The sequence below is a fragment of the Coptis chinensis genome, chromosome 7 (genome assembly GCF_015680905.1).
Source record: "Coptis chinensis isolate HL-2020 chromosome 7, ASM1568090v1, whole genome shotgun sequence".
NCBI lineage: Eukaryota > Viridiplantae > Streptophyta > Magnoliopsida > Ranunculales > Ranunculaceae > Coptis > Coptis chinensis.
This window is the reverse complement of record NC_141462.1, coordinates 33,589,629-33,613,741: the sequence shown is the minus strand read 5'-3', so window position 1 is coordinate 33,613,741 and position 24,113 is coordinate 33,589,629. Positions and strand designations below refer to the sequence as shown.

General features: G+C 34.9%; 3 protein-coding genes across 3 annotated transcripts; all 3 read right to left on the bottom strand.

Moving 5' to 3' along the window:
* Window positions 1-4,001: 4,001 nt before the first annotated feature.
* On the bottom strand, window positions 4,002-4,517 carry LOC147487195 (uncharacterized). The gene has a single exon (XM_086573973.1). The coding sequence runs from the start codon at window positions 4,515-4,517 to the stop codon at window positions 4,002-4,004; it is 516 nt and encodes a 171-aa protein (XP_086430099.1).
* Window positions 4,518-8,202: 3,685 nt separating this feature from the next.
* Window positions 8,203-9,096, bottom strand: LOC147487194 (uncharacterized). Its single transcript, XM_086570756.1, has one exon. The coding sequence runs from the start codon at window positions 9,046-9,048 to the stop codon at window positions 8,422-8,424; it is 627 nt and encodes a 208-aa protein (XP_086426882.1). The 5' UTR covers window positions 9,049-9,096; the 3' UTR covers window positions 8,203-8,421.
* Window positions 9,097-10,426: 1,330 nt separating this feature from the next.
* LOC147487193 (cytokinin dehydrogenase 5-like) lies at window positions 10,427-16,105 on the bottom strand. The gene is made up of 5 exons (XM_086571650.1): window positions 15,466-16,105; window positions 15,187-15,314; window positions 13,508-13,780; window positions 12,853-13,115; window positions 10,427-10,935 (listed from the first exon to the last, which is right to left on the bottom strand). Exons 1-5 carry the CDS (start codon window positions 16,100-16,102, stop codon window positions 10,617-10,619), a joined length of 1,620 nt encoding a protein of 539 aa, XP_086427776.1. The 5' UTR covers window positions 16,103-16,105; the 3' UTR covers window positions 10,427-10,616.
* Window positions 16,106-24,113: the final 8,008 nt, after the last annotated feature.

Here is a 24,113-nt window from a genome sequence, read left to right as displayed (position 1 = left end):
ATAAACAAAAAGATCATCACTGATACTTTAAAAAAAATCTTAAACACATACCTTAATCATTTGACAATTTCTGATACCAAACCCTTTGATGATATATCTGATATCAGAACTTTTTGTGCCCACACTCTATATCAAATTTTGATACTAGGGCTTTTGATGATATGCCTAATACCAACATCTCTGTTGATATCAGGGCTTTATGTGCCTGGTATCTGCCACTGTTTCTGATACTAAGACTTTTGACGATATGCCTGATACCAATATTTCTGTCGATATCAGGGCTTTATATGCCTAGTATCTGTCATTGGTTCTGATACCAGGACTTTTGACGATATGCCTAATACCAACATTTTTATCGATATCAGGGCTTTATGTGCCTGATATCAACATGTCTGTCGATAACAGGACTTTATGTGCCTGATATCAACACGTTTGTCGATAACATGACTTTATGTGCCTGGTATCTACCACTGTTTTTGATACTAGGATTTTTAACAAATATGCTTGATACCAACATTTATGTCGATATCAGGGCTTTATATGCCTGGTATCTTCCACTGTTTCTGATACCAGGACTTTTGACGATATGCCTGATAACAATATTTCTATCGATATCAGGGCTTTATGCACATATTATAACATCATTACTTTATGAATTTGAAACTTTTTATTGAATTGAATATTCTTGTTGCATAGCTCATTACATAATAAAATTTAAAAAATACATTATTGATAGAATACCTTCAGATTATTGACATTCTGAGGTTTTGGTAGTAACTCTCCATCAGCACTCTTCAAATAATATGCCCCATTTATTCCAACCTTATGGATAATGTAAGGGCCTTCCCAGTTTGCTGATAGCTTTCCATCTCCCTTTTCTTTTGTCACTTGAGTTACCTCTTTCAGTACTAGGTCGCCTTCTTGGAAACTTCTTCCTCTGACTTTTTTATTGAATGCCTTTCGGAGCTGTCTGTGATAAGAATCAAGCTTTATTCTTGCTTGTTCTTTTCTTTCTTCTAAGTTTAGGACCTCTACATGCATCCCTTGGTCATTAAGCCCTTTTTCTACAAGCATTGTTCTGGATATCGATACGACCATCTCGGTTGGAGTGACTACTTCCATACCATAGGCCAAAGTGAATGGCGACTCCCCCGTAGCTACCCTTGGAGTTGTTCTATATGCTCATAGCACACTATTTAATTTATCGACCCATAAGCCTTTCTTGTCCTCTAGCTTCTTTTTGATATTATCCATAATAGTCTTATTTGTTGCCTCAGCTTGCCCATTACCCTGAGCATAATAAGGTGCCGATATGAAGTGCTTAATCTTGTATGATCCTAGAAAATCTTTCACCTTGCCTCCAATGAATTGGGAACCATTATCTGATATGATGGCATATGGTAGACCGTATCGACAAACCACTCTTTCAAACAGAAAACTGATAATATCTTGTTCTTTGATATGTTGCAAAGTTATAACCTCTACACATTTAGTGAAGTAGTTAGTTATGGAAAACATGAATCTTTTCTTACCTCTCCCAGGTATTAGTGGGCCAACAATATCCATCCCCCATAAAGCAAACGGTCATGGGTTCGATACACAGTGCAACTCTTCTACTGGAACATGAATAGCATGTCCATGCTTCTGACACTGGATACACTTCTTTGCATATCGAAGACAATCTCTTCGCATCTATGGCTAGAAGTATCCTTGCCTCGCTATCTTGTTAGCTAATGATCTCCCCGCCAAATGATTTCCATATTCCCCTTCGTGCATCTTTGCAATAATTTGGCTAGCCTCGGCCGTCGATATATATTTTAAATGTGGTCCACCAATATTTTTCCGATACAACTCATTATCAATTAGCATGTATCTTTCTGGTAATTCACCTTTAGACAAAAATGAAATATATCTGCTTAACCATGACGCCCCCAGCGTATCTACTTCCATAACCTCTGAATGCTCCGTATCGATACTTGGGTTTTGCTGAACACCAATGTGCAACAGACGCCCTTCCGTATTTTTTAGCATAGCAGCGACATATGCTAAAGCATCTGCATGTTGATTTTCTCCTCGATCGAGGTGCTGAAATTTAATCTTGCTGAAGTTCTTGAGTTTCAATCTAACAAAGTTCAAATAATCGATCATGTTATCGCATTTTGATGAATATCCTCCATTGATTTGGCTTACCACTAATTGAGAATCACTGAATATAGATAATTCTTTGACATTTAGCAATTTGACTCCAGTCTCTGATTTTCAGGGGTTATCATAACAGCTCTGATACCACACCTATTTTGTCCTAATGATCCATCGACAAAAAGTCTCCACCCATTTGTGCCAGCCCATGGATCATCTTCATCCATCACATCATCAGGTTCTTGGAAATTTAAGCAACTATTTTCTTCAATCTTCCAATTTTCATCTTCAGCAGGAAAATCCGCTAAGAAATCTACCAAGACTAGGTTTTTTCTGAAACCCTATTCCTATATTCAATCCCAAACTCATCAATAAGCACTGGCCACTTTGCCATTCTTCCTGACTTAGCTATCTTGGCTAAAGTTTGCTTTAAAGGAAGATTCGTCATGACAATGACTGAGTGAGATTGGAAATAAGGTTTCAACCTTTGAGTAGAATAGAGGAGAGCTAATGCATATTTTTCCAGCATCTAATATCGAGTTTCAGCCTCGAGCATGGTCTTGGATTGAAAATAAATAGTTCCCTCAACTCCATCTTCTACTTTTACTAGTACCGAACTAATAGTAAAGTCAGATACTGCTAGATATAGAAATAAAGTATCACCTTCCTCGATCTGGTTTCATCAAAGTTGGCACTTCTTGAAGATACTTTTTTAATTCTGAGAATGTCAACTCACATTCTTCCTCCCATATGAATTTTGTATTCTTTTTCAGTAACTTGAAAAAAGGTTTACATCGGTCAGAAGTTCTTGATATAAATCTATTCAAAGCTGCAATTTTTCCTGTTAACTTTTGTATCTACTTCCTAGTACTCGGAGAAGGCATTTGCTAAAGAGCTTGAATCTTATCAGGATTCACGTCGATACCTCTCTTTGTGACTATATACCCCAGGAATTTCCCTGGACTTACTCCAAAAGTACATTTCTCTGGGTTGAGCTTCATGTTGAATTGTCTGAATATTCGGAACACCGTATTAAGGTCTTTAACATGATCATCTGCCTTTTTAGATTTTATCACCATATCATCGATGTATACTTCCATGATATGCTTAATCAAATTTCTGAACATTTTTTCTACCAATCTCTGATATATTGCTCCTGTATCTTTTAGACCGAATGGCATTCTAATGAAACAGTAGAGACCTCCTACAACGAATGCTATTTTCAGTTGGTCTACTACTGCCATTATAACTTGAAAATATCCTGAATGACCATCGCAAAAACTCAACAACTCGAACCCAGCTGTTCGATCGACCAATTCATCAATTCTCGACATCGGGTAGTAATCTTTGGGACATTCTTTGTTAACATCAGTGAAATCCACACAGATTCTAACCTTGCCATTCTTCTTTGGTACGACAACAATATTCGCTACCCATTCTGAATTATCGATTTCCCTGATGATTCCACATTCAAGCATCTTCTTAATCTCATTTTTTACCACATTTTCGTATATCGGCCTGACCCTCCTATGCTTCTTATGCACTAGAATTGCTCCTTCTTTCATATTCAGCTTATGAGAACATATAAGAGGATCAATTCCTGGAAGATCAGCCATCGACCAAGCAAATACATCTTTATTTGTCTTTAGAAATTCTATCAAATCTTGCCTGATTTATGAACTCATCTCTATACCAATAAAAGTAAAGCAACTTTCATTGTCTTGACCGATATTTACTTTCTGTACTTCTTCCATCGTTTTACTTGGAACCATTTCCAACTATGTTTTCATCTCCGAGATGAACCTAAAATCCTCGTGTTGTTTACTTGTGTCAGATTTTAGAGATGAAGACTTTGTTAATTGCTATATGGTGCTCTCTGAGACTCCCCCAGTGTCTACCTTTTTGTCTTTCATCATGCCCTTGACAGTAACAAAATTGCATTTCTCAGATTTTGACTGATCACCTCTTATCTCATGTGGCCCATAAACAGTCGGAAATCTGATAACCTGGTAAAAAGTACTCGGAACTGCTCTCATAGCATGTATCCACTTTCTTCCCAAGATAGCATTATGATCTGAATGATGCTTGATGACTATAAATTTAGTCATAATTGTCTGCGGACCTGCTCTTACTGGTAATTTAATTTTCCCAGCTGACCGAGTAGAGCTTCCATTGAAACCAAACAGATTAAAATGTGGTTCTTTCAGATGTGACTCATCAAATCTGATACCCGTATATGCTTTCCAAAAAAGAATATTCACTGAACTTCCACAATCAACCAGCACCTTTTGCACATCATATCCTGATATCCTCAATGTAATCAACAAAGCATTATCATGAGGCAGCATTACCTTTGATAAATCATCAGGTACAAACATAATAGCTCCTAGTGTGCTTGCCGATACTAGTGTAGGGTTCACCGGTGTCGGCTCCACATTCACTTCTAGTACCTCTTTGACTATCGATATCTTCTAGATCTTATCCCTTATAATCTTTTTATGTGGGATAACCCCCTTATATATCATGTTGATTACCCCTAAGGGCTTATCATTTACCATAGCTGTCACTTCCGGTCTAGCATCAGCTCTGAACTCCCTAAGCTTTCCATCTCATTAATCTGTCTACTTCTCTGAGCAGTTGCAAACACTTATTTGTCTCGTGATTCTTGACCTTATGGAAGTTGCATAATGATTTATCTGCTATTTCTCGAAGCTTGTATGTCGGATGTTGGAAATAAGGTTCTTTCCCCACCCTCTTTAAAATGTCTTCCACTGTAGTATTAATGGTAATGTAATTACTTGGATCTAAATCCTCTTTCAGTGACCTTTCAAACATCTTTTTCTGTGAAGGTTGATTGTCTGATTTCGGATAAGATTCTGTCGATTTCCTCTTATCGGGTTTGTTATAGTTCTCCTCCTTGGTGGACTTAATTGATTCTGACACCTGCAACAGTGGTTGAACCAATGCTACTAGAATACATTCTTCAACTTGCACATCTTTCTCAGTTTTATCATACAACTCTCTCAACGTTTTAATATTCTTACGAAGCATATACTTATGCATATTGGAACTTGGAATAAGCCCTGTTTGAAATGCCATCACCACTGTCATTTTTTATTCATCTAAATGCTCTACGAGCTACGCCTCTGCCTTGAAGTTCGACAAGAAGGTTTTAAGATATTCCTTCTTTCCTTGCTTGAGTTGGAACAAAACCGACACTTGCTTTGGTTTTACTCACTGATGACCATAATTGGTCAAAAACTTTTCCTCGATTTCCTTAAAGCATGATATAGATCCCTCTTGCAGAGAGCAGAACCACTTTAAAGCCTTCCCTTTCAGACTTGACGAGAAGAACTTGCATAATAATGAATCTAGATAAGTTGTTCCCTGGTATATAGAAAATTGGTGTCGATATCCAAATAGATGATCCATCGGATCCGACATCCCATCATATTCAGTATATTTAGGAATCTTGAACTTGGGTGGAATGGGCATCATCTCGACACTTTGATGTATCGGATTTCTACTGACATCATCTGCCAATTTTCTTATCGATGCTAATGTTTTCTCGAGAAGCTGGTTACTTAATTACTTCTGCATCGTCTCTTGTATCATTTCTTTGGTGATGGGATGTGGTATTGGAATTATAGGTATCGGCGATGCTTGTCCAATTCTTTCGTTTCTTGCCGATGCCTTTTCTGTATAGTGACTAACTGACTTTGAACTACAAGCCTCCTTTTCTTCCACATGGAGATCTTTTAAAACTTGACAAGGACTTGCATTCTTCATCTCTTGATTCTCTTTAAGTAATATAGCATTATGCTTTTCCACTTCCCTCAACCGCTTCGAGACTTCTTGAAGTGAAACTTCTACTTCAATATTTTCCTCCTGATATCGCTTACTTACTGAAGCTCTTGTATTCCTTGTTTGTGATTGATTATCATTATCCACTCGCTTGCTATTTGCTCTTTTCTTTGGAGCCATTATGATTCAATTCTCAATTTACTACTCACTCTTCTTTCACTCAAACTCAGAAAAACTACAAATTCGAAATCGAAGAAGAAGAAAACTTCAAATTTTCTTGTTCTCGATGCATAGATGGTGCCAATGTGATGTCTAAGAACAATCTTTGGATGATCGATCTAAGATCACATGAATTACTGTTCGTAATTGAAGATGAGTGATAGAAATGTGGTTTGAATGAGGTTGAATTGAAGTGAAACAAAACTTTTTTATTTATCAATAACAGAAGTTTTACAATCGTTCTGTTTCTCTCTTTCTCTCTCCTGTTTTCTAACAATTTTTGTAGGAATGATCGAATGAATCTTTTTTCTACTACTTCAGCTTTTATATAGCCCCTTCAATTAGCTTTAACCCAATCAACTGATGACACGTGTCCATTGCCTTCTTCCTTCTTTTCCCGCTCAATACCTGCAAATATTTGAAATAATAACGAAATATATCGAGATATTGACCCTTATGTCAATATCTCAAACTTTGAAATATCCAATAAAATATCTAAAGGCACGATATTTGCCTACTACAGTTGGTTGGTACTTCGCAGTCTATATGATATGCTCAGTATATTAAGTTTTTGCTGCAAGATTTTATTGATTACTTGGTATATATATTACTTAGAGATAATAAAGAAGTGATTACTTGGTATATATATTACTTAGAGATAATATGGAAGTTGTAGGATTTTATCGATATCTCATGCATGATTCCTACGATATATACAATTACGTTATACCACATGCATAAAATAGCTAGCCGAAAAACAGAAAGATCGTGACCTTGGTCACAAATTTCAATTTGAAGTTTCAAGCTTTGATCTACGGGGAGAAGATATTCTTGGCACACTCAAGATCTTCTTCTTCTTAACTTTGCTTTGGAGTCAAGTTCCAACTACTTAACGGAAGCAACCTTTTTTCACGAACCAAGAACCAAGAACTAACAATGGCTAGGGAGGATACCACCTATGGAATCTCCACAAATTATTGGCTTCTACTTTGGAAAATGTTGGAGGCTGCCATTAAAGGAGAGAGAGCTTTTCTTGTTGTTTTGGATGATCAATATGTGAGAGGTGGGGGGTCTATTTATAGAGGTTCCCACCTCCTCAATATTGGATAAGATAGAGTCCTATACTCATCTAATATCAGATAGGATAGAGTCATATACTCATCTAATATCTGATAGGATAGAGTCCTATACTCATCTAATATCAGATAGGATAGAGTCCTATACTCAGTGGTTTATCCTTATCTTGGTGGGCGTATATCCAACCTTATTTCCAACAGAAGTGTTGGTTGGTTTAGGTACTGCTTCACGAGATTTGCTATTGAACGTTATTATTGAAATAGACCCCTCCTCCTAGCCAGTCTAAGATCTGTGTATTCCATCTGGGTTCAGTCGAGCAATTATTCATTTTCATGAGACATATTTGATATACATTTGATTACCAGTAAAATGTTAACTATCTAATTCAACATTTAATACGTGTTGCAGGTCATTTGAAGTTATCCAGGGCAGACAATCAACTCAAGTCCACTCCAAAGCTCCTAGCTTTCTTAATGTGTAGAAACTTTAGTTATTTGTTTCTTTCTATTGTAAATTTATAATAACTGTGTATTTCTTTTACTTTTGTTTTTCGATAAAAATGTGTTTTTTATCAACTTTATGAGAATAAATTATTCTTTACTGTGTAAGTTATGAACTTTTTAAAATGGCTTTTCTAATTATTATAGACATGTATATGAAGCTTTGCGAGCATTTCACCTCTGGACCAATTGTCAAACTGCATAAGTGCGACTTAATAAACAACAGAGCATATTTCATTGTACTTCAAATTACCGAGGAAGGCTTTTATACTCCAACCATTTAACAAAAATTTTGGAAACTGAAACTACATTAAACTTTAATTAAGGTTATATTCTGAGCCCCGTGCACGTGCATTTTTGCTAGTAAGAAATTAAATTGGACGCAAATACATGACACCATCGCTCTAATTAACCAACTTGTGAACTGTTGTGCCACAGATCAAAGGTTCGAACAAAAGCTACAAACATAAGAAATTATTGTTCAACATTAGTAAAACTAAAACATTACATGCAAGATTATGAATCACCTACACAACCCGTCCGTGGAGGACCTTGAATAAAACAAAACAATTAAAGACCTTAAAACAGATCCACATAGTCAAGCCGCATTAGCCGAATACAACTTTAAACATGACACTGGTTAGAAAAGCTTCTGAGACTTGGGCTCTCAACTCCTCAAGTATCACGCACTGTTGGAAACATAAGTTGTGACTGCTTTAGTACCTTCAGCAATAGCATGTTTACCAAGTTCCCCTGGTAAAACCAACCTAACTGCAGTTTGTATCTCCCTCGACGTCATTGTAACTCGTCCAGTATATTTTGCGAGCTTCGAGGCCTCGCCCGCTAGCCTCTCAAACATGTCGTTCATTAGCCCATTCAACACCATCATACCCTTTGAAGATATGCCCATATCTGGGTGCACTTGTTTCAATACTTTATACACATACCTGTTATAAGATTCACCTACATCCCTCATCTTCCTACCACTCTTTCTCCTTTTCGTCTCTTCCCCACTTCCACTAGTGCCACTTTTCTCATTCACTTTTGATATGTTACCATTCTTTTTGAGTTCTTGTGATGGCTTGTTACTGTTCTTTTTGGGTTCTTCATCTTTTTGTTGTTGGTTCGATGATGCGTTCTTTTCTTCAATAATAATCTCAGTAACTTGAGGATCTTGAGTTGAAACAACTATGTTTTCTTTCTCTCCTCCTTCACCTAGTGTTTTCTCTACAACTGAAACATTCACAGTTTCTTCTACCACTTTCTTTGTTGTTTTCACCACTGCCTTCACTGGCCGCTTTGGTGCCATATCCCGTTCTCTCCTCAAACTTAACAATAAACACCTTCTCTCTATTGTGAATGTGAAAAATGTCTAATGGTTATTACTAACTCAGTAAGGGTTGGTAGTGGAATGCACAAATCGACACGTAGTAGACAAGTGTCGAATAGTTTTGAAACTTTTGACTACGTGGGTGAAAATTGTTTTTAATATCCAGATAGCGTCAAGGCGATTCGAACGCTTATTGCGTTGGGTGTTCGATGTGGCCCGTTGGATTTAATTACCTTATTCTGAATCACCCTGGTAAAAACATAGGGGTGTCATTTTTTTCGAAATTCCAATTTTTTCGAATTCCGATCTGAAACATTTTCAGATTCGGCATCAATATTAATCGTCTGATTTTTTTAAATCCGATTATCGAAAATCCGATTTAAATTCGGTTCGGCTTCGGATGATTTTTTAAATTCCAATTTTCTAAATGCATATTGGATCCGATTTTGCCGAATTATTATTTAGAATTACATAGAATACATCTAAAATTCTAATGAATTAAAATTGTTTTAATATAATCCAATTTTTTTTTTAGCTAATTTATAGTGGATTAACTTGCATTAATCAATATACAAGGTTTTAGACCACCCGCCCATATGGCTGATATCATTTCTAAATTCTCATTCTTTAAATTTTTGTGAGAAATTCATACCTGTCTCAAGAATGGGCCCCCTAGAAAAGAGATTGTCCAGATGTACTCTGCTTTAATATAGAGAGGTGATAGTATAAACAAACTAAAAATCCTAGCATTAGTATTTATTGTACAAGTTATAAAATTGATTTAATATTAAAATATTTGAATTTTAAATAATTTCTTATTTTTATCCGAAAAATCCAAATTCCATTGGATTGCCAAATTTTCCGAATTTAACCAAAATTTCCGAATTTCCGATTTCAGACAAAAGAATATAATTCCAAAAAAAATCAGATCAGATCGGCATGGCATAATAGCATTCCGAAAAAAATTGGATCGGATCCACATGGGCCTAATCCTATCCGGTCAAAACACACCCCTTGTCAAAAAGCTCTTATTAGCCTTTCACAAATATAGTAACGTACAAAATGGCTACTTTACAACCGATATATTTATTATTTCTTCCACAAATAACTTCTCTATGTTATGATCCATGAAGCACATACATAATTTTATGCATGTGTTAAGAGTGCAGTTTTTATTCTATTTTCACCTAGTGAATTCCCTCCAATATAATCTGAATTGGCTATGATACCAAGTTTATGGACAACAAAAACATTTAAGGTGGTTCGTTGAATTAAAGTTGTAGAAAGAAATATATGAGAATCTCACAAGCGGATTTCCTAATGATCGATTTATTCAAATTGTACTTAGAACACATAATTAAAACATACAAAGATGATAATTTATACATAAGCGCGACATGCAATAAATAGTAACTGGTACATTGACACACAACGAACAATAATATTAAGCCATTACATTGCTCATGAATCATGATCGAGATAAAACATATAACAACATAATAAGGTCTTGGAGTTGACATGATTAGCGGTAGAAGCCATAAGCACATTCAAGGTTTAAATGAAGAAACAAAAGTGGGTTTGAATATTCGTTGGCCTGTTGCTAAAATGAACTTGGGGTCGTACTCCATTTTCCTTTTCTGGAACAATTTCCATTTATCACCAAAATGATTTTTCCATTCTTCCTGAGTTTCATAATATGCAAGGTACTGTTTCACTTTGATTCCCAAAGCATTGCAGAATTTAAGAATCAGACGGTTCTGATTGCTTAAGTAGTTCTCTTCGCTAGAATCCGAAGCTGTCCGTAATAATCCAACATGGTAAAATGTATCTTCGTCTGGTATGACAACCGAGCTTCGAGGGTCCCACCTACATTGGAATTAAACATCAGTTCCATTATTTTTATTTTAATATAAATAATAACTTACTCAGTAATAAATAAAAAAATTATGAATCAAGTAAAGCTGGGCTTTGATCATTGAGCAAACATTTTGGAGTGGCCTTGTATATCTCACTTGGTTTGTCTAGACAATAGAAAAAGGTAAAGACATAAGGCAATGCGATAATTTTTGGAGGTGCATACAAAAATGTTACTACACTTTTGAGCTATTAGCTAGGGATTAGTTTGGGACTAACTCAAGGATGTTAAAATTTGGAAAGCTTTTGGCTTTTCTTAACTTAATAGAACTTTGTACTACACGAAAATTCACATTTATTTCAAACTCCATACTTTGTACTACACGAAAAAAATTTTTACATTTATTTCGAACTTTGGGATTTACGTATAATTATGTTCCATACGATTTGACATGGTTGCCTGGAACTCCTAACAGGGAGTTGAAGAGGAGAAAATGTTTTAGACTCAGCGAAAATAATTGGAGAAAAGTCAGTTCGTTTGGGATTTAGACACTATATAACCATGAATTACTGGAAGTTTATTTGAACTTGTTATGTTCTATGCCTCTATACGACCTCCAAACATATGATAATATGATATGAGAGCGAGTGACTGACAACATTGATAAGGTCCAAATAACGGCCCACTTAAACGATATATCTTACGCGCATTACCAAAGAAAAAAGTACAAGGTCATTTGCCCCAAGGCCGAAAGTTTCCGGATTTGAACATATTTCGGACCCTCCCAAACCCATATATATATTGGAAAAATTGAAAAATCGGATAGATATATCGTTTTTACCCATTTTGATAATAATATTCAAAAAAATCGAAAAATCAGAATATATCAGAAATATCACCAATATATAACGATATATATCAAGATATATTGGTCAACAGTCAACAAAATAGGTCAAAAATCAAATTGTCCAACCAAATCAAACGATATATATCAAATATGTTGGAATATATTGTCGATATATATAGGTTTAAAATTAATTTAATTTTCAGAGTCGATAGGCTGAAAAAACAATAAATATCGGCAAAAAATCAATTTTTCGACCGATATTTTCGGCCCTGATTTGCCCTACACCTAGCAACACATAATTAGATTGTTGTAGTCGCAGGCAAAACTTTAAAGATTAAAGGAGCTGATCGAACTATTGTCTGATTTCATCTTAAGCAAACGTTTATGCTTACCAAGCTGCAGGAGCTAAGATAGTCATCAATTCTCGTTCACCAGTAAATCCCAAGAATATATAGTAGATGATAGTCAGGTCGGAATATCCTTTCCAATATCGAGTAGGCAATTTAAGATCTTTTTATTTACTCAATTTAAAAACACCTCCCTCACTAAATTTAGAATAAGTCTCACTTTTATTAATATAATTTGAGCAAGGTCCCTTTTTTATTAATTATTTAGAAGTACCTCTCTACTATCACTTAAATTAAATAATTGCCCCCATTTCACATATTAAAATTAAAACAAGCCATATTTTATTATTGATAATTTTAAAAAACCTCCTTAATATCACTTAAATAACATAATTATCTTCTATTTTGTTTAAAAAAGATAAATAGATGAGTCTCTCCTATATAATTACAATTACCATTTACAATTATAACCCAAAGAAACCATACTAACTATCGATCTCGAAAGACGGGTTTCAAGTCTTAAAAAAACCAATGCGTGGCAAGATTTGCATACTTGCATATAGTAGATAGGAGGTTCCATACTAATTAACTCTTTATACGCTAGTCTTACTTTGTGCATATATTGTTCCACCTCACACAAACTGCATCCAGCAATACTCTCTATGAAAAATATTTAAAGTATAAACCCATAAAACAGAAAGAATAGAAGGATTATTGGTATAATGAGAACTCACTTGTCTTTGTTCAAGGGATAGATGATAATGGGTCCAACTGTTTTATTCCCCAAAAAACCCTTGAAGACACCATTTGCAAAGTCCGCAATTCTGGATTTGGGAACATTGAGAATGAGCCATGGGTGTAGTACATCCCATAAATTTTGGTTTCTAAGCTTTGACTCTTCCTTGTGAACCCGGTCCAAGAAATCCAAATAAGAAACATCATTTGTGAGAACTGATGATGGAATGAAATTCAACTTTTTCAGCAATGGTTCTATTTCCTGCAACGTAAATCCTTTTTACCTTGATCAATAAATCAATTTGTAATATACTATTTTTGGCCTTATTTGAAATTATGTAAAAACTTATTCTGGTAGGACTTAAAATCGAAATGTGTCCAGTGACCAAATTCTATAATATGGATTGACAATTGAAATCAGCTCAGAATGCGCTGCTTGAATTGATCAAGTGGTTATTAATAGCATCAAATTTATTTCGCAATCCTAGATTCCTTAAGCTAGATCTTCCATAATCCATAAATGTGGTCTACTGTTGTGCATTTTACATGCATTATTATTACTCGTATATAGTTGGTATATATATATATATAGCCAGCAGGGTACATGCATTATGCATGTGAGTAGCTAGTCTATGAATTATAGTATGCGTATACCTGATCGACCATATCTGCGGTTGATTCATCATAGTTTTTGGTGATCTCCAAGCAATAAAGTAAACCGTCATCAGTAGCAAGAGAGCTGATATTAAGATCGCGAGGAAAGATATAGGATGTTCTCCAAGTGTTGACTAGTCCAGCATCTACAATAACAAAACCTTCTACATAATCAAACTTCTCACCAGATGGTTTTCCATGCAGAGATATGAGGTACTCTTGATCACCAGTGAAAGTAGAGAAATTGGAATAGAGCACTCGGATCCATCTCACCTGTTAATAATAATAATAAAAAAGGTATATAAGCAGGGGCGGAATCAGGATTGTAGAATAGAGGGGTGGGGGTGGGTACAGCACCTGTTAGCATATCTTAGGTCCGCTGCTGTACTGCGGAACCTTATAAAATGGACTAAAAATTATCGTAATGGTTACTGAACTTTACCGTATTTTATATGGTACTACATTATTTTTTAAGCTAACTTGGTTACCGTATTTATCTTATTTTGCCAATTGACCTATGATTCTCTGCAGGGATTCTGTTACCTACTTCATCATTCTGTTTGCCAATTGACCTGTGTGTCCATTCTGTTCGCCAAACCATCATTCTGTTTGCCAATTCAGCCGTCTGTTATCCCTCTCAGCTTAACTACTCGTATTTGTAAAATACGATAAATATGGTACCCAAATTGCACGGATTTACCCATGGCATGTGACCTGTGATTCTGTGTGCCCGCTATCAACTTGAGAACTTAAAAACTTTTCGTCTTTCCCTTTTGTTTTTTCCTAAATTTTACCCAGGAGGAAACATACAAGAGAACGATTTCTTTCGATCATACCATTCATACGTGCAAATATTGCAAATAAATTTACAAAATTTATTTTCTAGCCCTCTTCAAAGTTCAAAGGCAGGGACTGAAATTGAGTTTTGGTTCCTTGATTAATTAGGAAATAATCGTTACAAAAACTCAGCCGGCCAGATAATTGAGTTAAAGTTTTTAACTGAATTAACTAGGGTTGAGCATTAAAATCGAAAAAACCGACCGGACCGAACTGAACCAAACATTTTCAGTTGGTTTTTCTATTGATGTCGGTTCAGTTGGAAAAAATTAGAAACCGACATTTTCGGTTTGGTTCTCAATTTATAACTTTTAAAACCAAATAAAACCGAACCTAACCGAACCAAACTGATTGTATTAGTTAGGATAAAAAATCTGTAGTTTTGAGATGCTATTACAAGGTTTAGTGTGCTATGAATTGAAAAACGTACAAATATCACCTACAAAAAGTAATTAAAACTAATCTTTATCATTAATTATTGATTGATTAGTAGAGAATTAGTAAAAAAAAAAAATCTCTTATATTTTTTTTGGATGTAGTTTTCTTTTGTTTGTTATTGAGAACCGAAAAACCAACCGAACCAAACTGAAATATCGGGTCAGTATTGGGCCGGTTATTGTTACATGTTGGTTCGGTTTCGGTTTCTCAATATCTAAAATCGAACACTTCATTTCGGGGTCGGTTTAACTTCAAAACCGAACCAAACCGAACCGTACACACCCCTAGAATTAACGAGTTTATTAATTTTTCAATTTATTTCATAGTCCCAGGAGGCCAGCAGTCCTTTTGCATGTGTGAATATAATAGTCAATAGTTAATTGGGTAACCCTAATTAATTATACCATTTGTGGAGCTTGTTTTAGGGCAATTCTAGCCCTGGTTATGATCCCAAATTGCCCTAAGCCTCCAAGAACCCCATGAAACAACTCTGCGTTTTTCTCTTCTGAACAAGTAAGTAGCTCTCCTTTACCTGAAGTGAACAATGCAAACCGTATTAATCAAATTAAATGTACATAATGAACAAGAAAAAAAATAAATTAGCAAAATTGTTAATTAAAATATGATCGAAGTCTTACACAGACTAGATTCAAAGTGTATCAATGATAAAGTTAATGGTTCACCTGTGACAACATCAAGTTCATAAGCATTACTAATTTGAGGGCCATGAATGTAAGCTTGACCACTCACTCCAGCATTAGAAAGAGTTCCCCCTACAGTAAGATACAAGTAATCTGTCCATGACTTTGGTGCCAATCCATACTTAAGACTCCACTTCAACACATCTATCCACAAGTCTCCACCCCAGACATCCACAAATTTCACCTTCTCTTCTCCCTTATTATTAAGTGCACCCAAAACCGGTTCACTTACTCTAAACCGACTCATATCTACTACGATACCATTGCCTGTTTGAGCTTGTCCGTTGAGTGAATGCCCATTACCTCTTGCAGAAACTGTGAACGCTTGGCTCGACTCCGCAGCATCGTAAGCGGCTTTAACCAAGCTTACTAAGTCCTCCACAGAACCTGGATGCAAAACTGCTAAGGGTTTAACATGGCTTATTCCACCAAAATCTAAAGAAGCCGTTTCAATATCGGTTGCATGGAGGCTAAGCTCGCCAGTCCAATTTAACTGTTGAAGCGTAAGAGGGTACATTGTTAAGTCAGCAGTGGAGAGTGAAATGGTGATAACGAATGTTACAAGAAGAAAAGCCATGAGAATAGCCATGAGAATAGGGTACACTGCTAAGCTAGCCATGAGAATATAGGGTACATTATATTGCTGAGCGGTATTTATAGGGGGCTAGATTTGTGGTCATGTGTGTAGAGCGAGATCGAGTTTTTCGTTTTTAGTCAACTCGATCAGAGCTAATACGAAAGCATGTACCCTTCAAAAGATTTGCTATGCAACAGGCAGAGATTTTGTTGCTCTCTATTTTTACAAGGATTTGGGATTTGGATTTTCATGTGATAAAGGGAGATGAATGAGCTATCGTCATCATACACATCATCATTAACAAATAACAAGTCCCTTTGAAATTTCTAACATCTAAAAAAATTGGTTGTGATTTCATATGGCCTGGCCAATAGTAGCGGAGCCAGGAATTGTCTCCAGGGGGCCTAGTGCTTAGTACACTGGAACCTAAACAAGTATTTGTTTTTTTTTTCCACTGTGGATCGTACAATATACACTGAGAAGGCATGGTAAGCAAAATAGTTATGCATCCGATAACTGAAAACGCAAAATGGACCAACAAGGTAGCACTGGGGCCTAAACAAATACTACTACTTAATTTTTAGGGGCCTACGCCCTACTTGGCCTCCACATAGCTCCGCCACTGGCTGGCATAAGAGAAGTTAAATATTGTTAATTTATGATGCCAAAACCACGCCCGTAAAAATTTGTCTAGCTTGTCCAGCGGATACGTATGATTTTTAGAACCACATTGGACAACTTTTAATCCGTATTCGCATGAGTCATTGGTGCGCCGCTCAATATATGGTTGTGCACGTCTACCGCGAACTGGGAAATTATTATGGGTTCAAAACTCAGGAACACTCGCCTAGAGAATTTTCACTCGTATGATCGTTTTAAACCTACAGGCTGTTGTGATGATATATTGCCTTCGGGAGTTCGGGCTAAATTGGTTTCTCTCGAGTTAATTAGTGAAAAGGTAATTACTATGAAAATTATTATTATGTTGGGTTCCGTTAAGGTTTGAAGTCACCTTTTGGTTGGAAAAGTTAATTGGTTAACGCATCTGATACGTTACAAAGAGTTTTACCATAAAAAAAAAATATATACGTTACAAAGAAAGTCTTTGGAAGTTATTATTTATTAGAAGATTCTAATGACTTGATTAGATAAGAGCAAACATCTTGGTTAGACGATTGTCACTTCATCAGCACAGAACAATCCCATATATATGGGAGCAAATGACAAGGTTTGATGAACTTGATCGTTAGTTAGTCAAACAAAATTTGAAACAAATCCTATGTAATCTTGTGATGTATGACAATGTCGTCGATGACTGACTGAAGTCTTGACATTGCAGGAATATGTATGACTATGTCGTCGATGTTGAATGATTCATTCGGCACAATGAGAGTGAATTGGCATAACTTGTAATCTATTTCGATCTTATAACGATCTTATTAGATTCTAAAGAATCATAATTTCATCTTTTGATTGTGACAAACTTAGATTTCTTCAGCTCATTTCATTTATTATGGTCCAATTTGGTGGTCTGTGTGCACTGTGTAGTAGTGTGTAGTAGTGTCTTACGATCATAGATAGTTAGATACGAATATCTTCCAGCTGTGGCCTGTGGGTGTTCGAAGTCTTTGGGACTGCCCACGTGTTTTGACAAAAAAAAAACGAGTACTAACTACTAACCGCTCAAAAACAAGAAGAAGAGATAAATACCCTTTATACCTCCGTCTTCTTCTATTAACAGCACAACACTACTTTGTTTTTGTTTTTGTTTTTCTTTTATCAAAATTATCCAAAAAAAAACCTATTACTTTTTTTTCTTTTCTTGTCTTAAAATGTGCAAATTAATAGTCTTACGGTTCTTACCAGAACAAAAATCCTGAATACAATTATTATCTTGTCTAAAATTTCTCCAAACTTCTCTAAATTAATTCATTGGTTTAATTCTTGGAAGCTAAGTGGGTGTTTGGATATCATTTTTTCTTAAAAAGTATTTTTCAAAAAAAGTATTTATTATAAAAATAGTTTTTAAATAAACATGTTTGATTGTGATTTTTCTTAAAAGCTATTTTAATAGATTTTGCTCAATATTTCTTGACATATAGCGGCATTTAGTACTAAAACATTTGGATAGTTCATTTGTCTTGAGCGCCCAAAGTGAAAAACCCAAAAATAATAGTTTTTTAACTTGAAAAACAAGTTTTTGCTATTTATCCTAAAACATGTATTTTGGACCAATAAATATTTTTTGGGTGAAAAACAATTTTTTAGAAAAATAGAGACCATGCAAACATGTTTATTTTTTCAAAAAATATTTTTTCATTAATAAATATTTATTGGCAATAAATAAATAGGATTCAAACACCCCCTAATGCTAATATGTTATCATTTAAAATTGATTGTTACTTATTAGTTATCCCATTAGTTATAACTCTTAATTGAATTTCTACCTTTATAGTTTTTTTAATTTGATTTTTGAGACGGGTTTGAATTTCGAAGTTTTATGGGGTTCTTTTGATGTTTTCACATTTAAATTAGTTTTGATGGAATGACTACCCTATTGACTTGTCCCCTGATTGTATAAATCTAAACAAGAAATTGGGCCTAACACCCAATTTTGGAGAAAATGAAGTCTAGAGGACACAGTTTTTGGTGAGTAACTCACAAGGACAAATTCTAGCAATTAGTAACTCACGGACCCACGATTTCAAATTTAGTAACCCTCAAGGACAAAATAAGTTGGCCCAGCTCATTTTATTTTTTTTAAATGCCAGTTATACCCTTTCGTGAAAATAACTCTCAATGACAAATGGCTCGGATTTAAAATAAATATTTTCCAATTTTACCCTTTCTGTCATTTTACTATGAACAATGAGTGTTCATACCTTCTACTTGTATATGAACAATGATTGTTCATATCCAAATAAGTGAATGTACCTTATACAATATATTGATGTATAAACATTCATAGTTCATAGTGAACATTGAATGTTCATACCAAAAGGACTATGAACATTCAATGTTCATACCCAATCAATGTTCATACCCAAAGACTATGAACATTGAATGTTCATACCCAAAGGACCAAGAATTATGAACATCGAATGTTCATACCCAAAGAACTATGAACATTGAATGTTCATACTCAATCAATGTTCATACCCAAGGACTATGAACATTCAATGTTCACTATATGAACATCGAATGTTCATACCTAAAAGACTATGAACATTCAATGTTCATACCCAATCAATATTCACACCCAAAGACTGTGAATATTGAATGTTCATATCCAAGCACTATGAACATCGAATGTTCATACCCAAAAGACTATGAACATTGAATGTTCATACCCAATCAATATTCATACCCAAGGACTGTGAACATTGAATGTTCATACCCACGAAAATTTATGAACAACATTGAATGTTCATACCCAAACATTGAATGTTCATATCCAAGGACTATGAACATCGAATGTTCATACCCAAAAGACTATGAACATTGAATGTTTCATGCCCAATCAATATTCATACCCAATGACTGTGAACATTCAATGTTCATGTATGAACATTCAATGTTCATACTAAATACACCGTGTCGTTTTTGCCCGGGCGGTAGTTAATTATTTCGGCGTCGAGGGTATATACTTGACATTTCATCTACCCGATCCATTTTTTATTTCGCGTCAAGGGTATACTTGACCTTTCATCTACCCAGTCCTTGAGAGTTACAAAAATAAAAATGTGTCCTTGAGAGTTACTTTTTCGGCATTTTTGTCCTTGAGAGTTACTTCCTGAAATCTAAAAGGGTATTGGCCATTTTATTTTGAGAATATGGTACTTTTCTTAGCTGGACACGTCTTTCGGGATTTTGAAATTGATGAAATTCTGACTGATAAAAAAATCGGAATTCCGAACGGAATCCTGACTGCTTTGTCAAAATTTGCAAGGTGATCTGAGCAAAATCACCAGAAAACTTGTAAATTCACCAGGAGTTGTTTTTTTTTTTGTGAAAACAAATATTAACATTTAATAACAAAGAAAATACTTTTGAATTTATATAGTTATTTATAATATTGAAATCAATTGATAATTTTCTAAAATATATTTGAATCTAATATATATTGTATTAATCGTCAGTTATCCAGTTATTTTCAGAATTGCCATTGGTGATACATTTCAAAATATATTGTTTCAATGACGTTTCGTTTTTTTGAAAAACTGGAATATCCACCGAAATCCGGTTTCCCATTCGAAATCACAAACCATGATCCCAAATAGTGTGAACATTCACACAATGATTGCATAAATCTAAAGAGGCAAAATCTAAATCTAAATCTAAAGGCATTAGGATCGTCTAGGGTGCGCAGGGTGCACCCAAATTTCATATGCGCAGGATTTTCAACTACACATACTGAAGGTCAAAACTAGAATGAGTGGTTCACAGCCCATCGCACCCTGCGCATACTAGCTTTTGCCTTTAATCTAAAAGGGTTACTGGTAATTTAATTTGAAAATTATTTTTCCTTTTAAAAAAGTTGGACATGTGGACCAATCCCAAATAGTGTGAACATTCACACATGTGGAGCACTGATGTGGACATATATACATTTAAAGGAATTTTCCTTCGAAATTGACCATACAAGTTAATTTTGAGGCAGAGGTGCCACATTTTTCCGAAACTGATATTTTTTAGAATTTGGCAAAAATATTTGCGTTTTGATATCCGAATTTCTAAATAGAGCAGTACTCGGTCGAATTTCCAGCTAGAGCCCCTGGATTAGTCGAGGTGCGCGTAAGCTGGCCTGGACACTTGGTTAACAAAAAAAAATGTAATTAATAATAATAATAATAATAATAATAATAATAATAATAATTTGCATGATATTTTAGTGTTGATGTGCTTATTTTACTATTACCTATTTTTGTACTTTCATAAAAATATACCATTTTAGATGAGTACATAATGTTATTTTGAAACAGAGCATGAATTTATATTTCAATATATAACCAGGCTATATATTGTTGTTCAAGGAGTTAGATAATCGAATATAACTAAAGCGACAGAGGAAGAATGGATTGCTAAGGTATGTGAATTCACTGTCCTTAAGAAGAGATTTCGCCCCCCTCAAATAGTGTAAAAGGCTTCATAGGCGTCTCTACTCACAAAAATCAATAACAGAAGTAAACCTAAGGTACACTTCAATAGGCTACGTACTCTCTAGAATAGCAGCACAACTCTCTTGCTAGCATAGAGTTGTTGCACAACTCTAATTTTTATGTTTAAACACAATGTTCAAACATAAAGGTTAGGCCTTTAATGGTCCATAATCAATTATGGTATCTCTAGTCATAACTAATTAGCATGAGAGAAAGTTTGTTTTCCATTCTCATGACAAAACTCACTATTCTCTAGTTTAGATTAAACTCTTCTTATTTCTATGTCAAGAAAAACTTAAACTTGAAATTCTAACCAACAATTCTATACTAACAAATCAAGTCCTCATCAAAGCTTCAATCAATCCCTTCTAATAGAGGTACGGTTTTGCTTTGATTCATGTGACTATCATGAATAAAAGAACGAGAAGAAGACAGAATAGAAAGAGAAGCAATTAAATTGAATAATAATAACTTGAAGGTATTTTAATGGAGGTTTTATAGAGGCTACAATTATAAACCATAATTATTTAAACTATACTAAACTAAAAAAAGGGGAGAGATAATATTAAACCCTAATTAAACTAAACTAAATGGAAGAGAGAGAGCCTTAAATTATTCTAACTAATGGGAGAGAGAGCGAAGAGAGAGGAAGAAGAGAAAGAAAAGGTTTTGGGTTTATGAATCATTAACTTTGGCTGAAGACTACAAACCTTTATATAGAGGTTCAATGTCACCCACCAAAGGCTAACTAACCAATGTGGGACTAAAACAATAATATCAAGTGCAAAACTGGTTTCCAAGAGTAAGTTTTCTAACCAATGTTGGACTATCACACAAAATACAAGAGAGAAAAAACACACTTGTTCATATTCTCAACCAAGCTCACATAAATAATTTGAAATACCAAAAGGAGAATTCCAACATATATCCCATCTATCATTTAGGTGAATCTTGTTGTGCATTTTAAAAAAGGAGTGGAGTACGTGGTAGAGGAAGATGTATGGTAGGACCATAGATAAACCACTATTGGAGCTAGGTTTTTGTTAGCTAATTGAGTGTATTTGTTAGACGGAAAGTATAGTACTTACTCTTTATCAACCAATTGCAAAGCTATGTTTAAACTTAAAAGCAACTTCAGAAGATCATATGGCTACTATATCACTTTGATTCTTAGGAAACAAATAGGACATTTGAACGATCAAATATAACTGTCAACATGCTTTGGATATATTGATTAGCTCACATTGTTATTTTTTTTTTTTTTTCCTTTCTTTTTTGTTAAATTAGATCTCAATGATCCTTAAGTAAGACCAATATAATACAATGAAAACTTATTGACAATTTTACAAGCTACATCAAGTTATTAATTTAGGCAGTTGGAAATGTTGATCTGCAAATGAAAGTTTGATAGTATGGTCGGATTTTTTTATTTTTTTTTGTTAAAGTTTGAGTTTGGTTGGTACTTATGTTTAAATCCTTCTTAACCATCTAATAAAGATTTTTTTGCATGATTTTCATTGAAAAAGTCTTTTTTTTTTGCAGGCAAAATGTGAATATATTAATATAAATATAAAGTTACACAATAAAGTTTCCACCATGAGGAACAAAGGGGATCTTACTACAATCTAAGGAAATCTAAAGTATAATTGATCCGGATTTTCCAATTTTGTAACAAATGTTGGTCTTTCATCACTCCACACAAAATCATCCGGATCTAAAGTGGCACCATGCTTAGCAGCAGCATCCGTGCGCGCTGAAGTTGGCTTCCCTCCAAGTATGAGATATCCTATAGTAGGTGAGCGCAACAGTAGCTATAGTCCACCTCGATATCAGCATTTAGGGAATATGGCCATGGGAGAAGGCTAGTGCAACTGACTGTGAATCTATTTCTAGCCAAACCCTTGTCCAGTTTCTTGCTGCCGCACATTCCACTGCAAAAATTAATGCATAACACTCCACATCATAATGCTGGGTTATTGATTTGGGGCCTTTTTCGGGCTATTGAGTAGCGGCCATGCATATTAAGCAACCAATAAAGGATTAACACTATCTAGAGTCCAATAGAGAGGTGGCCCAATATGAGCATCCCCACTTAGCTAATTCAAGTGCTTCCTTGTTGTGAGCTCTTAATTTGGAACAAAAAAAACAACACATTACAGTCATTGTTTACACTGAACTGACGAAACATAAAAGAGACCTTAAGAATAAATTTTGATAGCTCCCAACCTGCTCCTGCTCCATCCCTTCTCAACGCATCATAAGTTCTTAGCAGTCTCCGACAATCAAGACATTGTCTAGCTTTAATATTTCCATTAATATACTAGCTAACTCAGCTCCATGACATTCTGCTTCTAATGGATTCCTTGCATTGAACTTTATGTATAGTTGATCAACTCCCAAATGTGCATTTTATTACCCTTGTATTGCTGCATTACAGCCTTTCTTACGCTTCACGAAAAGACAACTCATAGTTTTTATTGTCTTTTTCAGGTTAGGGAGTATTTCAGACCACTTATGATAAAAGCTGCGTCTTAGTACCAAAAGGAGCCTTAATCACGTTTATTATGATGACCAGAAGCTGCTATGGGAAAGTGCTGAAAAAGTCAAAGTCAATGGTCAAAAGTCAAAGGTCAAGGTCAAAGGTCAAAGCCCTCAAATTAGAAGACCAAAACCTATGACATTCTCCCAAAACCTACCTTGGTCAAGAAGAAACCAAAAAGCAAAAGTAAAAGTGAAGTGTGTGGTGTCTCATTTGTAATGGAGAAGAGCAAATCTATAAAAGACAAAAGTAGGGAGGGAGAAAACATCCATTGTCTTAGGATTCAAACCATTTTGTTTGTTTAATTTATTGTCTAGTTTTTCAATTCAAGTTTTTACTTTATTGTTTGCTTTAT

Excerpts from the sequence above, each read along its gene's own strand:
- LOC147487193 (XM_086571650.1), bottom strand. The coding sequence starts at position 16,102 with ATGGCTAGCTTAGCAGTGTACCCTATTCTCATGGCTATTCTCATGGCT. Across the intron at positions 13,781-15,186 it reads TAAAACAAGCTCCACAAATG|GTGAGATGGATCCGAGTGCT; the intron begins GTATAATTAATT and ends TATTATTAACAG. Across the intron at positions 10,936-12,852 it reads TATCCCTTGAACAAAGACAA|GTGGGACCCTCGAAGCTCGG; the intron begins GTGAGTTCTCAT and ends ATTCCAATGTAG.
- LOC147487194 (XM_086570756.1), bottom strand. The coding sequence starts at position 9,048 with ATGGCACCAAAGCGGCCAGTGAAGGCAGTGGTGAAAACAACAAAGAAA.
- LOC147487195 (XM_086573973.1), bottom strand. The coding sequence starts at position 4,517 with ATGTTTGTACCTGATGATTTATCAAAGGTAATGCTGCCTCATGATAAT.